General features: G+C 46.0%; 1 protein-coding gene across 1 annotated transcript in view; it reads right to left on the bottom strand.

The window, feature by feature from the left end:
- Nucleotides 1-15,820, bottom strand: part of dync2h1 (dynein cytoplasmic 2 heavy chain 1) — a 127,697-nt gene that overhangs the window by 89,854 nt on the left and 22,023 nt on the right. The window contains exons 35-46 of the mRNA XM_079732532.1: nt 15,485-15,635; nt 12,242-12,447; nt 11,313-11,495; nt 10,407-10,589; nt 9,567-9,790; nt 9,194-9,309; nt 2,672-2,871; nt 2,152-2,283; nt 1,731-1,863; nt 1,215-1,422; nt 848-977; nt 328-483 (exon numbers count right to left, since the gene is read on the bottom strand). Coding sequence (XP_079588658.1) covers nt 328-483; nt 848-977; nt 1,215-1,422; nt 1,731-1,863; nt 2,152-2,283; nt 2,672-2,871; nt 9,194-9,309; nt 9,567-9,790; nt 10,407-10,589; nt 11,313-11,495; nt 12,242-12,447; nt 15,485-15,635 — 2,022 coding nt within the window. The remainder of the gene's footprint in view (nt 1-327; nt 484-847; nt 978-1,214; nt 1,423-1,730; nt 1,864-2,151; nt 2,284-2,671; nt 2,872-9,193; nt 9,310-9,566; nt 9,791-10,406; nt 10,590-11,312; nt 11,496-12,241; nt 12,448-15,484; nt 15,636-15,820) is intronic.

Here is a 15,820-nt window from a genome sequence, read left to right as displayed (position 1 = left end):
ATGTGGCGGGAGGATGGAATCCCATGTCAAACTTGACATCTAAAATCCACTTGCTAAAAGTCCACTTGGCAAGCAACATTTCAGTCCTAAGAGGAAAAACATGCAATATTCATATTGTACACAGACTAAAGCAACCTATGGTGATTTTGGATCCATGTCGTGAAGGAGCACATCAGGCTTTGACATCTCGCGGAAGGATGCCTATGGATTAGCAGTTAACATTGGGGTTCGAACCAGCAGCAGGACGTCCAATACCCAGGCAAAAAAAAGCTACCTGCCCTTGGTGCTAGGTTGTTTTTATCCACACAAGGACGTTATGAGCCTCACCTCCTTGGCAAACTCCTGCCGCGTTTTGAGGTGGAGGTTCCCGCCCAGGCCCCTGAGCAGTCCCACGATGAACTGTCCCCTCTCGGCCACAGCGCTGAGGTGGGAGAGGCCGTTCAACACGGTGCCCACCAGACTGGTCTCCACCACAAACTCATTCTGACCGGGGGGCCGGAGGAAAAGAGGCAGGAGGGAGCACACGGTGGCGAGTGACAGAAGTCAAATGGCCTTGAAAGTGTACATTTCATTTGAAATTTAAAATCATTTCAAATATAAATGTATTTCCAAATGTATATCTAATTTCTAACTAACATTTAATATCAAACTAACATTATATCAAACGAACGTTTTATTTCTAATTAAAATTCAATTTCAAACATCTGATTCATTTTCAAATTCAACATTTTATTGAGAATATAATTTCAGTGAAATAATGTATCACTGTAACAAAATTTGAGGAAAAATTCACTCATCAAACTGTCATCATTCCAATTGAACCGTCACTAAGAAAAGTAGTGCTCACCTGTTTGAGCACCCACTCCAAGGCACGGTGGAAGTAGTCGCCGAGCCAGTTCTCCAGGTTGGCCCGGCACTCCTGGGGCTGTCCGCTCAGCCAGGACTTCACCAGGGCCCCCACATCTGTGTCCTCATCACTAGTGGGGACCAGTCAAAGAGAGGTCAGAGGACGCAGTCGATGGACATGTGTAAAAATACACATACTCCCGAACACACATACACACACTCACACGCATACATCTGAACCGTAGACATACTCCCACACATACACAGGCATCGGAACTATGAAGGTATTATTGTAGCATACACATACTCACACACACACACACACACACACACACACACACACACACACACACACACACGTTCCTGACCTGAGGAAGATCATGCCCATGCGGGATATTGTCGCTGGGGAGGCGCAGCTGAGGTCATGGGTCTCGAACAGGAAGTTGACATTGGGTCCGAACTGGATGCGCTCGCCGCTGGGCATGGTCAGCAGCCGGTTGTCGTCCAGCACGGAGTTCAGGCTCTCAATCCACTCAGGGTCTATGTCTCCGTCGCACACGATCCACGAGCTCACCTCTGGGGACCACAGACAAGCAGAGGAACCACTGAACACAACCGTATGGATCTACCCTGGGGTCAGATGGATGGATGACTGTGACTGAACAAAAACAAATAAACGCATGGATGGAGGAGTAAATAGATGAAAACCTCAATAAAAATTTGTGTACGAGGGGATAAACACATACATGCATGAATACATAGATGAACGTTTGGACAGATGTATGGAATGACCAAAGTCATTCATTCACACATTCATTGAGACTTTTCTCCCATATTTTGAACCAGGTGTGGTCCTTTAAAAGGGGGTTGTGGGGCGGGGTTACCCTGTGGTTCCCGGACCACCTTCCGGGCACTGTGAGTGAGCACCCCGTCGGCCCACTCCCTGGTGTCCATGTCTATGTGTCCCAGCAGACGCTGTCTGGCCATGGCCTTGGGGTTCATGGTGTACTGCTTCACCTGCATGGGGGTTCACCAGAGAGGTTGAGTGTTATTTTATAGAAAAAAAACGTTTCTAAAAGCGTCTCTCTGTTCCTCAGTTGGTGCGTGACTAGTATCACAAAATATGCATCTAGAACTCCATGTATTATCTGAGTATTAACACAACAATATCATGCCTAAAGCTTTATATAAAATAAAAACCCAACAATCATCAGCACCACCACAACAGATAGATAGCTGAACACAAACAGTGTCTAGCATAGAGCCTGTGAGGGGCAGCCTGTGCCATCGCCTGTGCCCACGTACCACTTTTCCCGTCTTGCCGAGCGCGGCCCTGAGCATCCTCCAGAGGGTGGACTTGCCAGCTCCGCTGGGCCCCACCACCACCACGCCCATCCGCTGCCTCAGCTGCTCCTGCAGCTCCAGGGCCTTCTTCACCTGCAGGGGGAAACAGTTCCAACACTCAGGCCATCTGGTGCTCTACCTCGTAACCCTTCAGATATTATGAGCTGGATTTGTTGCAGCATAATAAAAGGCGTGTTATTGGTTGGTGGCTATGTTTGAGGACTATAATCACGTCCTCGTGAACCTGTCTGTGATATTCATGGACGGGTGGATCCATGTCTGCAAATCCTGCTTTATTAGAAGAAGGAACGTGGCGATGTTCATGCCGCGCCTGCACACGCGCACGCAGGCACGCACGCAGGCACGCACGCAGGCACACACGCAGGCACACACGCAGGCAGCACGCACGCAGGCAGCACGCACGCCGGTACCCAGGCACGTAGGCAAGCTCGCAAGCAGGCACGCACATACACACACGCACCTGGCTGGGGATGAGCTCCAGTCGGGCCTCGCTGTAGGCTTGCTCCAGCGCGCGTGTGAGGATCTGGTCCTCCACGTCCTTGAAGCTCACCCCGGGGAAGACGTCCTTGACAAGCGCGTCAAAGCGGAAGCTGTCGGCAAACGTCAGCTTGGACATGGTGTTGAGCCTCAGAGCTTGCACCACCAGACCGCTTTCCTGGACTAGAGAGGGTGAGTGAGTGGGTGAGGGCAGAGATCAGGGCTATATAGGTACAGCGCCTTGCAAAAGTATTCACCCCCCTTGGCTTTTTACCTATTTTGTTACATGACAGCCTTTAGTTCAATGTTTTTTTAATCTGAATTTTATGTGATGGATCAGAAGACAATAGTCTAAGTTGGTGAAGTGAAATGAGAAAAATATATACATAAAACTATTTTTTAGAAATAAAAAACTGAAATTTGGCATGTGCATATGTATTCACCCCCTTTGTTATGACGCCCATAAAAAGCTCTGGTGCAACCAATTACCTTCAGAAGTCACATAATTAGTGAAATGATGTCTAACTGTGTGCAATCTAAGTGTCACATGATCTGTCAGTACATATACACACATTTTTTGAAAGGCCCCAGAGGCTACAACACCTAAACAAGAGGCACCACTAACCAAACACTGCCATGAAGACCAAGGAACTCTCCAAACAAGTCAGGGACAATGTTGTTGAGAAGTACAAGTCAGGGTTAGGTTATAAAAAAATATCCAAATCTTTGATGATCCCCAGGAGCACCATCAAATCTATCATAACCAAATGGAAAGAACATGGCACAACAGCAAACCTGCCAAGAGACGGCCGCCCACCAAAACTCACGGACAGGGCAAGGAGGGCATTAATAAGGGAGGCAGCACAGAGACCTAAGGTAACCCTGGAGGAGCTGCAGAGTTCCACAGTAGAGACTGGAGAATCTGTACATAGGACGACAATAAGCCGTACGCTCCATAGAGTTGGGCTTTATGGCAGAGTGGCCAGAAGAAAGCCATTACTTTCAGCAAAAAACAAAATGGGACGTTTTGAGTTTGTGAAAAGGCATGTGGGAGACTCCCAAAATGTATGGAGGAAGGTGCTCTGGTCTGATGAGACTAAAATTGAACTTTTTGGCCATCAAAGAAAACGCTATGTCTGGCGCAAACCCAACACATTGCATCACCCAAAGAACACCATCCCCACAGTGAAACATGATGGTGGCAGCATCATGCTGTGGGGATGTTTTTCAGCAGCCGGGACTAGGAAACTGGTCAGAGTTGAGGGAAAGATGGATGGTGCTAAATACAGGGATGTTCTTGAGCAAAACCTGTACCACTCTGTGCGTGATTTGAGGCTAGGACGGAGGTTCACCTTCCAGCAGGACAATGACCCCAAACACACTGCAAAAGCAACACTTGAGTGGTTTAAGGGGAAACATGTAAATGTGTTGGAATGCCCTAGTCAAAGCCCAGACCTCAATCCAATAGAAAATCTGTGGTCAGACTTAAAGATTGCTGTTCACAAGCGCAAACCATCCAACTTGAAGGAGCTGGAGCAGTTTTGTAAGGAAGAATGGGCAAAAATCCCACTGGTAAAATGTGGCAAGCTCATAGAGACTTATCCAAAGCGACTTGGAGCTGTGATCGCCGCAAAAGGTGGCTCTACAAAGTATTGACTTTAGGGGGGTGAATAGTTATGCACATTGACTTTTTCTGTCATTTTGTCCTATTTGTTGTTTGCTTCACAATAAAAAAAAAAAAAACATCTTCAAAGTTGTAGGCATGTTCTGTAAATTAAATTATGCAAATCCTCAAACAATCCATGTTAATTCCAGGTTGTGAGGCAACAAAACACGAAAAATGCCAAGGGGAGTGAATACTTTTGCAAGGCACTGTAGGTAAGATGTTTATAGTGAGCAGCATATTGAATAAGGAATGTATTTTGCAGCATCTAATAGATAAACCTTTGTTCCATTGCATTCTTACTGACCGCCAGAGGCAGTGCTTAACACTGGATGTTATCCATCGTGCATGTGCAGGTCGAGTATTTAATATCAACAAAGTCACATGTGACCGGGGATGACGTCGGGCCGCCCGTCTATATAAGCCCACGTCACTCTCCAAGATGGCCCTTGTATCTTCGCACAGTAGCGAATACAGGTTTAGAGTACAAAATAATCTTGAATAACAGCAATATTAGCCGGTGACTCTTTGCTGGTAGCCCTGCAACCGCATGGTTGGAGTCACGGATTCGTCTCTAAAGGGCTGCGATTAGTCACGCACGGCGTTCATGTTATGAACGGCGCATACCGGCGTTTTCGCCGGTGAGCTCGGCTCACATAACGCTAGGCTGAAACAGCGCAGCGTCTTCACCAGCTGTAGCAGCTGCTAAAGGTAAGTATTCTCTCTGTGTTAGTGTTAGGCTCAGAAGCTTCCCCGGCCACGGTTAAGCCTGTGGTCCGAATGGCACTGGCCCGCTCAGGGTTGGATGAGGCTCCAGCAGCAAGCGCTCCAGCTAGTGCATTCTTTAGGCATGTCTCGCCACAAGACACTTTTTTTGTGCCTCCCTCCCAGCCATATATTGAGGAGCTTCACAGATGATGGCAAGACCAGATCTCTATCTCATCACACCAGTGACAGCAGGGCCTTGGCCTCAATGCAGAATGCCAGCAAGCATGGACTTGACCGAATGCCAGCCGTAGAGCCGACCATTGCCTCCCACATTGTGGCACCAGAGGAGGTGTTGAGGCCGAATGCTCGCTGTCCCAGGCCATAGTGTCGCATCACTGATGACCTATTAACAAAGTGCTATGACACAGTGGCACGTATGGGCCGTATCGGGAACTCCTTGTCCCATTTGAAACTAGCCCTGTCTCAGTCCTTGCAATCATCCAGTGCAGATACTTCAGTGCAGACTCTTAAGTGACACGTCTTTGCAGGCGTTTGCCTTCATGACCAGAGAGCTTGGTAGGCTGATGTCATCACTTACGCTGGCTCGCCGCCAGGTATGGCTGGCCCAGTCCCCATTATCAGAGCCATGCCGGAGAACCCTCCGCACTATCCCCGTAGATCCGGGGGAGCTGTTTGGCCCAGCAGCACAACAGGCCTTGGATCGTGGCATCAAGGCTAACCAGACACGCTAGCGGGTTTGCTAGCCTTCAGGGAGCTACACCCCTACCGAGACAGCAGCCTCCACAAATTTATGGCACCAATCGTTCTCTGCCGCCAGCGCATCCTAATGGTTATCCCAGGACCTCACCAGCTCCTGAGCGACCCTATCAACCCCGTCGGGCTCCCACAAGGCCAGCACCCCAAGCACAGAGGGGTCGGGGGTCAGGGTTTCCCCCCCCCCCCAGGGCCCCAAGAGGACATGGGGGCAGGTCTGAGGGCTCAGGGCCGGCCGTCGGGTACTTCGCCCAGCAGCACCTTATCTGCTGTGAAAGTTGCACTACAGACCCTTGGGTGGTGGCCACGCTTTCCCAAGGGTACAATCTCCAATTCCGAGGCCAGTCCCCAGTTTTCAGGGGGATCAGACTGACTACAGTCAGCGATCCCACAAGGCAACAGGCCCTCAGACAGGAGGTATCCACCCGAGATGTGGACTCGAGTCACATGACTTGGACTCGAGTCAGACTCGAGTCATGATTTTAATGACTTCAGACTCGACTTGACAAAATGACGCATGACTTGACTGCTATTGAGTTGAGACTTGACTCGGACTTTGCCTCTTTGATTTGTGATGACTCGACAAAAAGAAAAGTCCAAAACATTTCTTGTTTTAGATATCTAACATATTTCCCGCCTGGAGGGCTAGTCTAGACACCCAAGACCAGGGGCGGACTGGCCATCGGGAGGTTCGGGAGAGTTCCCGAACGGCCGGTGAGTTTTATTTTTTTAAGAAAATAAAAAAATATGAAAGTGACTTGGGCTGGCCTGCTGGATATTCGCAAACAGTCGGAAAACGATAACCTCCATTTAGCGGTGGTATCACTTTTAAACACAGTGTATCGGGGCGAAGCGAGTTTCCGAACGGCCCTCCCAAATCGGACTGCTCCGCATTCTGTCAAATCTGATTGGCTCAGCCTGACACACGGCCTGGGTCACTTACTTCCCGTTTACCTCCCTCTGAATTCACAGAAAAATACGAAAACGTTGAAAAGGAACAGGACACAAGAGATATGACAGGTGCACTAGCGGGCATGTTTGGCAATATTATAATGACTTAAACTCCTAAACTCATTAATATTAGCCTTACATTAAATGTATTTTATTTCTTTGTCTTTTATTTTGTTCTTTTCTTTGTATTTAAAGGGTAACTGTTCCTCCTAAATGATAAAAAAAAAACATAAATTAAGAGAATATCCACTATTCCCTTTAATGTATTGGCCTGCTAAATTAGAATTATTTGTTACTTGTCATTTTCATGCAAATGTAGCTCTAACGTCAACACAGGCAGATTCAGGGTCCAGCAAAGGGGAAGCTGAGCTAGCTGTACACCGAGATGAGGGATTTCATTGCATTGATTTGTATTTTCTTCCACCCTCAACAACCCCCCAGAAAAGGTATGTGTATTTATGAAACCAATGATGGTATAAACAGAAAGTGGCTCACATGCTGTAGGAAAGACAACTCTCTGTTCTGCTCAGTATGTTTTGCCTATGCAAAGCCATCTGCACTATTTGGAACCTTTTCCTGCTTGATTTACAGAGGGTTACTTATTTGCTTGTAAAATATTTGCATGTGATCCTCACACAATTCTAACCACACACACATCCCAACATTGACATTAGCGATGCAAAAATCCTACTACTACATCAGCTACTACTACTACTTCAGCTACTACTGAAGACACAGGCGGCTGGTAAGGAAAATTCCCTTAAGGAAAATTGTGGCATACTGTAACTGACATCCACTCAAGCAGTCCTTTCAGACATCCATACATAGATCATATGCCACACTAATCAAGGCGCAGCTTGACCAACTCTAGGGTCACAGTGGTGCCTTCCGTAGCCTACTAATACAATTCAAACCCACCGTCCACTCTCACTTCTCATCTTAGACGAAATAGGATTTCGGCGCATGCGCATATCATAACACATTTGAAGACAGAAACAATGAACATATTATAACTGCGTTGATAAGAAATGACACTGTACATTAGAGTGATAAGTTGAAATTATGATCAACAACCTAATAATGACATTATTAAGTAAAAATACATGGTGACTTGTTCAGGACTTCAAAAAGTTTGTGACTTGGACTTGGACTCGACTTTGGTGTGACTTTGACTTAGGACTCGACTCGGACTTGACTGCTAAGACTTGGGACTTACTTGGGACTTGACAAAGAGTGACTTTGTCCCATCTCTGATTCAAACCTTTACCCCAAATTATAGCTCCCTTTCTGGGTTGAGATCCAACCTTCCTTAAAGGAAGTCACAAATAAATTCAACAAATGTTGAATGATATCTAAAGGAAAGGTTAACTACAAAACATTTGGCACGAAAATTAAACAAATTAAATTAAATTAAACAGCACAGGTTTAAGCTTCTGAAATTGTATTCAATATAAAGCTGTGTAATACAAGAGGCCTATTCCCCAGGAGCTATGCGGTGAAAGTTAACTTGTGCGATCGTTACGGCCAGGCTCCAGGTGATGACTGCTGTTCTAAATGTGCTAATTACCAAAAGCTTGTCATGATAATAGGCGTTCAATACTCTGTGCTCCTCTCCAAAGACGGCACAAAGGGCCAGAGGCACAATTCTATCATTTATTTTAAGCACTGAGACAATGGCTTTGTCGGACTGCACGCACGCAGACACACACACACACACACACACAGGAAACACACACCACATGAGAATGATAGAGAAAGAGAGAAAGAGAGCAAGACAGACAGACAGACACAGAGAGAGAGTGAGTGCTGGTGTGAATGAAAGCAATAGGGATGCAAGCAAAATATGGGTGTGGGGGGAGGTGCGACGTCTGGCCTGCAGGGGGAGTATGGACAGGTTGGGAGCGCACGGGATTGGCCGGGGGGATTGAACCTGGTGGTGAGCAGGTGTCTGCACTCAGGTCAATCAGGGAGGGTGTACTTATGTGCCTGCTTTCTGTTATAGTGAAGTAAGACCAGACCCAGGAGCGAACGGACCACGGAGGTCCGGAGCGAGCGAGTGACACTGATCGAGATCCACCGCGAGACGGCTCTAAATGGACCCTTTTTGTTACATTTTAAATATTTCTGTTCCGGTTTGAAAACAAATAAACCGATCTCCTGCGGAGAGAACGACAACCCCGCCTGCTCTCATTGCTCGAACCTGCTATGTTCGAGAAAAGTAATTTCTTAAGTTTCCATTGTTCCGCGATTGCTTTCTGATCTCTGTCTCTATAACGTTTCGGTTTCAGTCTCCCAAAGGTTTCGATGAACATCATTGATGTTCAAATTCCCCTGCTTAGATGTCTCTGACCGCAATCTTCAGCGTTGTACATTTCTACCACCGGTACACTAAAGCATTGTGGTTCTTACTCTGGTCCTTGTCCTGGCTCTTCCTCTGCTGCTGGAGCAGGCTGCCACAGCCCTTGAGTACCGTCTTCAAGGCGCGCAAACCCCAGTCGTAGTGCTGCTGCGGAGTCAACAGCTCCCTGGAGAGAGAGGCACACCCACAACCACAAAAATACACAAAGCAACTCATAAGGTGATTATAGTGGTCCCGCTTAAGGCTGGGGGCTGCTTTTGAAAAGGTTTGTAGAGAAGGTGTGGAATCGCAATGTGATGGACATTACATGTTTGACTCTTTTAAAACCACTGTTTATTTTGCAGAGAAAAAGGTCAAATAAAATGCAAATCTAATACAAATAATGCACACATTGCAGACATTCCTTTCCTCAACGTGTCCTACCTAGCGAGGTTGAAGATGGCGACCAGCTTGCGCCCCAGCATCTCTCCGTCCCGGAAGCCCTCAGAGTAGAGGATGACCTCGGCGATGAGCTCGTTGTCGGGTCGGGTCATGGCCACGGGCCGGAACAGTTGCTTCAGGTTGTCTGGAAGCTTCTGCCTCCCACCATAGCCCTTCCCCGCTGGGTTCAGGGTGATGAACACCCCAGAGTTAGGGTCCAGCTCCACCTGACGCGAGGAACACACATACGTGAAATGTGAAGTGTTGGACGAGTAGTGGTTAGGATGTTTGGTTCCAAGCCGAAGCGCTGGGTTGGGATCCATGCCCAAAGCCGAGCTAGAAATCCTTGAGCAAGATGCCTAGCCCATTTAATAACCTTCATCTGATTCACTGTGAGTCGCTTTGATAAAGCTTATGAGTTAATTATATTAATTCATGGTAGAGAAAGCACAAATGCTCTACTGAGGTGAATTGTGTGTGCGAGCATGTGTGCGTGCGTGCACCGTAATTTGTATCAGCCTAATTTCAAAGCGATAGCAATTAGCCAACATTTGTTTTGTTACATAAATCACAGACTATTGGATCAGTTCATAAGGTAAATGAGCAAACCAGGAGACAGCCGATTACCTGGTAGCGCAACAAAGATGATAATTTATGTACCGCTAATCAAGCAGTCATGCATGTTAAGATATTGCTAATGACAAGTCATGAATTAAAGCCACATTTTCCACACGGGTATACCAAAGAAAATATGACAATGACTTATTGGCTCTTCGGCCTAACGTAAGCATGTTAGAGCAGTCCAGAACAGTGTGAGCGTGTACAGAAGGTACCCAGACAGACCTCTTTGCCCAGCAGCTCGCAGGTGTTCTTCTGGTGTTTGAGGCAGTCCTGGATGGCCTGGATCTGCATGGACACGGCCGAGAGCACCGCCTCCTCCAGGCGGTTGAACTCATCAAAGCAGCCCCAAGCGCCACACTTCACCAGGCCCACGAAGATGCGACCCATGGACTTCACGTCAATGCCCTGGTGGACGCACAGCACCATCATTAATTTTGGCTTTTTATTTATTTAACCCTTATTTGACTTGGACGTCCCTTGAGATTTTAATCTTTTTTCAAGGGAGACTCAACCCGGCAAGATATTAAGAGTACAAAATTATAGAATAGAGCTTGTCAAAACAGAAAAGGAGCAATTAAAGAGGATGGAGCTCGAACAAAGGCTGCTTTTCCGATTTTGGGGATGGAATTAGTTTGCATGCACTGATTTATAATCGGACTAAAGGGATAAGTAATACGAGCTGCAAGCCTTAAAAGATAAGAATCCTGTCGGGTCCAGACAACTTTTGTAGATCGATAGCTTTTAAAGCTATACAGATCTCCACACTAGAAATAGGTTAAAACAAAAGGATCCCTAGAGCTCAGAGACCCTGATGAAATTGTGCAAACTAGCATTGTTAAAAATGCTAGCAATAGTACTTTAACATGTGTAAAAAGAATTGGCTAATTCTAGCTCACTGGTGCCATTGACAATTTAAGAACATCGTATAAATTGCCTCTTAAACCTTGGTGCGTTGACTTTGTTTTCATTCACAATGAATCATGTTGAAATGACTTTAATCATTATGATGATGAGTTCAAGGATTCCCTGTGTCATACATGACTGACTCACTGTTGCTTTCTAGTAAGGCCGACAGAAAAAGGAATCACCCAGAGAAAAAGGAATTACCCCGGTTTACGTTATCAATACCTCGTCGCAGTTAAACACCAGCACCTGCCGTCCAAACAGCCCCCCCAGGGCTTTGACCGACTCAGTCTTCCCCGTGCCGGCCGGCCCGTAGGGGTTACCCCCCAGACCCATCTCCATGGCCTGGGTCAGCGTCAGGTAGCACTTGTCAGTCAGCGGGGTGTGCACCAGCTTGGCAGCATTCCCCTTGGGACGCAGAGACACAGGAGAAGGTCGACATCACTTCACATCATCACCAAACATGACTGCTTACCCAAATGTATTTATGTACAGGATGTACAGTATATATGCACACACACACACAGACACACACACACACACACACACACACACAACAATTATTCGCCGAAGGCAAAGTGAATAGTCTTGTTCCTAAACTTGTATTGTATATAAATTGATGCTGAATGTGGTTTATGAGAATTGTACGTGACTGTTGATTGCGGTTATTTTATCAAAGTGCTGCCTTCTTGGCAGGTCATTCTCGGAAAAAATGATTTTAATCTAAATTAATTTGTACCTGGTTAAATAAAGGATATTGATTGATTGAGTTTGCTCTTATCGGGCCTGACTTGGCGTGGTGTGGGGGGGACTGAGACTGAAACCAGCAAATGACGGTGTCAGCAAAGATATGGCTAGTTTTCAGAGAAGGTGCAGATGGTCGGACAGTAGAGTTTTCATGCGTTGACCCCTTCACATTCCCACTCTCTTAGTGTGGACCACCGACCGGACAGCAAAGCAAGAGTGCTCATCGAGGCTAGTTGTGTATTATTTACTGCCAAAGTTAACCCCGACTTTAAACTTTCGCGTGAAGGCAGGAGCCTTTGCCCGAAAATATGGGACGCTGATTTTACAATTACTGGAGCATTAACATGTTTAACTATCAGTCACTATAAGAATGTGGGTGGTGTTCTAGGAATGGACTGCTCACTTACCTGGTACTCATAGGTGTATTGGAAGTGGGCGTGGACCATGTGAATGCGGCAGCACTGGTCGGATCCCATGGAGAAGCGAAGCTGCTTCCTCCATGACCAGTCGTCAGGGCTGCAGACCCCGGCCTGGTTCAGCTGCCTCACCACGCTGATGTTATGGATGATGTCCAGGATCAGGGCCTTGAGCTTCAGCTGGAGGACGCCTGTCTCTGCATTGATAGACACACACACACACACACACACACACACACACACACACACACACACACACACACACACACAGATAAACTTCTTTTTAGGACATATCGGCCAGCGAAATATTTGATTTAATATTAAAGCATGATCATAGGAAAGTACAGGCAGCAAAGTTACCAATGATACATTTATTCAGACAATGGGTGAACAAGATTCTTATAGGGTAACGTTTGCATTGTGGGTAGAGAATACACAGGTAACAAAGGTAAGTGGGAGTGACCATCGTGGAGAGTTAAGGATTGGCGGGAGAGGCCAAGTTAACTGCAATAAACTATAGGGGATGTGGACATGTCAATGCAAGTCTGCAAGCAAGGCTGCAAGACAGTTAAAGGAATCTACACAACAACGAAGTCAGTCGATTTGCCTGGCCTTAGGATCAGACATAGTGGCTCCAGTCGGAATGCAAATGTGAACTCAACCTCTCTCAGTTAGAGAGAGGAAGGGATGTATCTTAAGATATAGGGAGAATGTATACAATTCCTTTTAATGTGATTAGTAATTATATAAACAAGGTTAATAGAATTTGTATATAATTGTATATTATAGTTATGATTGATATTTCCACGACACACACACACACACACACACACACACACACACACACACACACACACACACACACACACACACACACACACACACACACGTATAGCTTTTAATGATTATGTTAAGCTTTTATTGATTGTCCTTTTAATGTTTTTACATGTGATTTCTTTCTTTGTAAATCACTTCGAATGGCCTAGGGATGTTAATCGATGACCGTTTGACCGATGGTTGACCGTATCAACGTTAACCGATCAATCTTGTCGCTTGTCGGTTAAAAAGAATGTTGGGGTCAGTGTGGACTGTGGAGTGTGCGCTGGTTTCACTTCCCACAAAAAGATGATCAGATGAGGTGACTTATTGGAAGTTTGACGGACACCGCGTCTCTAGCCCACTGTTTAATTTCTTAAATAAGTCTAAGCCTTAAATATTCCCAAATGTGAGAGTAGACTAAACGCTATAATACTACAGTTAGCCATCTCATTCCAAGATCTTTTTGTGTGAAGTGAAAAAAATTATCCCTCAGACTAAATTTTTCCGTCTCCTCCAAAGTAAACAAGCGGCATCTCTTCGGAGCTTTCATTTTCTCAAAGGGGACATATTATACCACCGTGTGTGAGTGTGATAAGCCTTACAAGCCATTTCGAAAATATGCCCCATATGACATCACTAGTGGTGTGTGTAAACATATATATTCACACACACACACACACACACACACACACACACACACACACACACACACACACACACACACACACACACACACACACACACACACTGTCTCTCTCATGACTTGGCATCTTTACTGTTGCACACATACAGTAACACACGCGCTCTCAGACGAATGGACGAGTAAAAGTGAACAACCACAAACTGCAAACCAAATATATTAACCTGTTAAGCCCTAGGCCTATTTCACAGGCCTCCTGCCCGAAATGACATGCCCAAAATGAATAGAGTATGCCTCCACAACTACAAGGGCTATATGAATAAAGACAATCATTTGTTCTTTCATGTAATTATTTAATAGAAGAGGGAAATGTCATTGATGTGAAAGGCTATAATGTAAAACAAAGAACATTAAGTGTGCGTGTGTTAAATAAATAGATAAGCCACGAAACGCAGCTTTGATCAAACTAATATCGGCCAATCTAATGTCTATTAAAAGCCATGTATTCTCAAAACCAAAAAGTTTCAACCCACCACTTGCCATTTAAAGGTAGGTAAAGAAAGGCTAATACTACAAGAGTATCACCCATTCGCTATCAGGGTGTGTTGCGGGAATAAGCGTAGCTGGGTTGGGGTTTTCCGCATGACTTCATTAACAAAGAAGTCGCGCTCCGGCACATTTTAGCCCTTGCTCAGATGGGTTAAAACTCTTTAGCCACTCTAAAAACCGCAGCCGCTCCACACTCTCTGATATGTCAGTTGTCTCACTTTTTTCTCACTACGCTAAGCGTTTATTAAGATTCATCCGATTGTCTTATACCGTATATGGATCTTAATTTGCCAATTGGTTTAATACATTTGTATATGTGGGTTTTTATAAATAAATAAATTAATCAATAAATATATATATACACACACACACACACACACACACACACACACATACATATATATATATATTTACCTATTTGGATCAATTAAGAAAAAAAATATCTTTGTGTTGAGGTCAAAAAGACTATGTAATTCATCTTTGACGAGTATCGTTGATGAGTCAGTAATCAGTATGAAGCGGTAGCAAAAGGTAACATCCTGGGAGGGTTCGGCACATGCTGCTTGGGGTGCTGGGGATTTCCAACTTGGAGGTTTTTTTTGGGTCACCAAGGGGACATATGCACAAACAAGTTCCTTTGTTTGAGCAAGAAGGTGAGTCAACTCGTACCAGAACCAACCCATGGCTCAACACATGCCAGGAACTTGTCGTTTGTGAGTGAAATAACATTTGTGACTCGTAGCGGCAGATTCAAGGAGTTGTGGTTATGTGCTATACACCACATTTGAGAAAGTGTGCTGGCAGTGGCGGTTCTACGTCCAGTACGCCCCGGGTAAGACTTCCTCCAAGCGGGGGGGGGGGGAGGATTTGTATCATGTATTATTCCGTCTGTGCACGGCACCTTCTCAACGAGCAGGTGTGCGCCTGCAGCCAGAGGGAGTGCCAATGTACCAATTCCCCACACAATGTTATGTACTTCATTGAAAACCACTTCGCGGCGTGTTTTTATTTTTTACTGCTCATGGCGCACCCCCATGTGATTTGGCGCCCGCGACAAATATGGCGCCCCGGGGAGGCTGCCTGGTTCGCCGGTGCCTAAAACCGCCACTGTGTGCTGGACAGAAAGCTTCCGTTATGCGAAGCGTAGAGTGAATCAGATAAGAGCAGGAATGGCAGAACCCCTGCTGACACAGTGCAAACACGTACACAACAAACAACAGAAGTACCTGTGCTGCTGGGGTCCTGGGAGCTGGTGTCCACCCTGGTATAATGCTCCAGCTTGGCAGAGAGCTCCAGCTCCAGTCTCTGCAGGCTCTGCTCCCTCAGCGCCTGCTCCACGTCCTCAGTGAACTGGATCTGCTCGGCAAGGCCCAGGATCTGCACACAATACGGCCGTTAAACTGCGAGTAAGTCTGTGGTAAGTCTGTGATACGTCCATGATGAGCTGCTGTTTATCAGGAAGGAGGAGGGGAACAGATCAATAATGCATGCTTGGACTTCACTCGTACTATTTAGTACTGTTCCGTCATTTTGTCATTGTCCAAAGCCATATGTTTAGATGT

This window comes from Pollachius pollachius (genome assembly GCF_949987615.1).
Source record: "Pollachius pollachius genome assembly, chromosome: 3".
NCBI lineage: Eukaryota > Metazoa > Chordata > Actinopteri > Gadiformes > Gadidae > Pollachius > Pollachius pollachius.
Note: the sequence above shows the minus strand (reverse complement) of the source record. Positions and strands in the feature narration are given on the sequence as shown.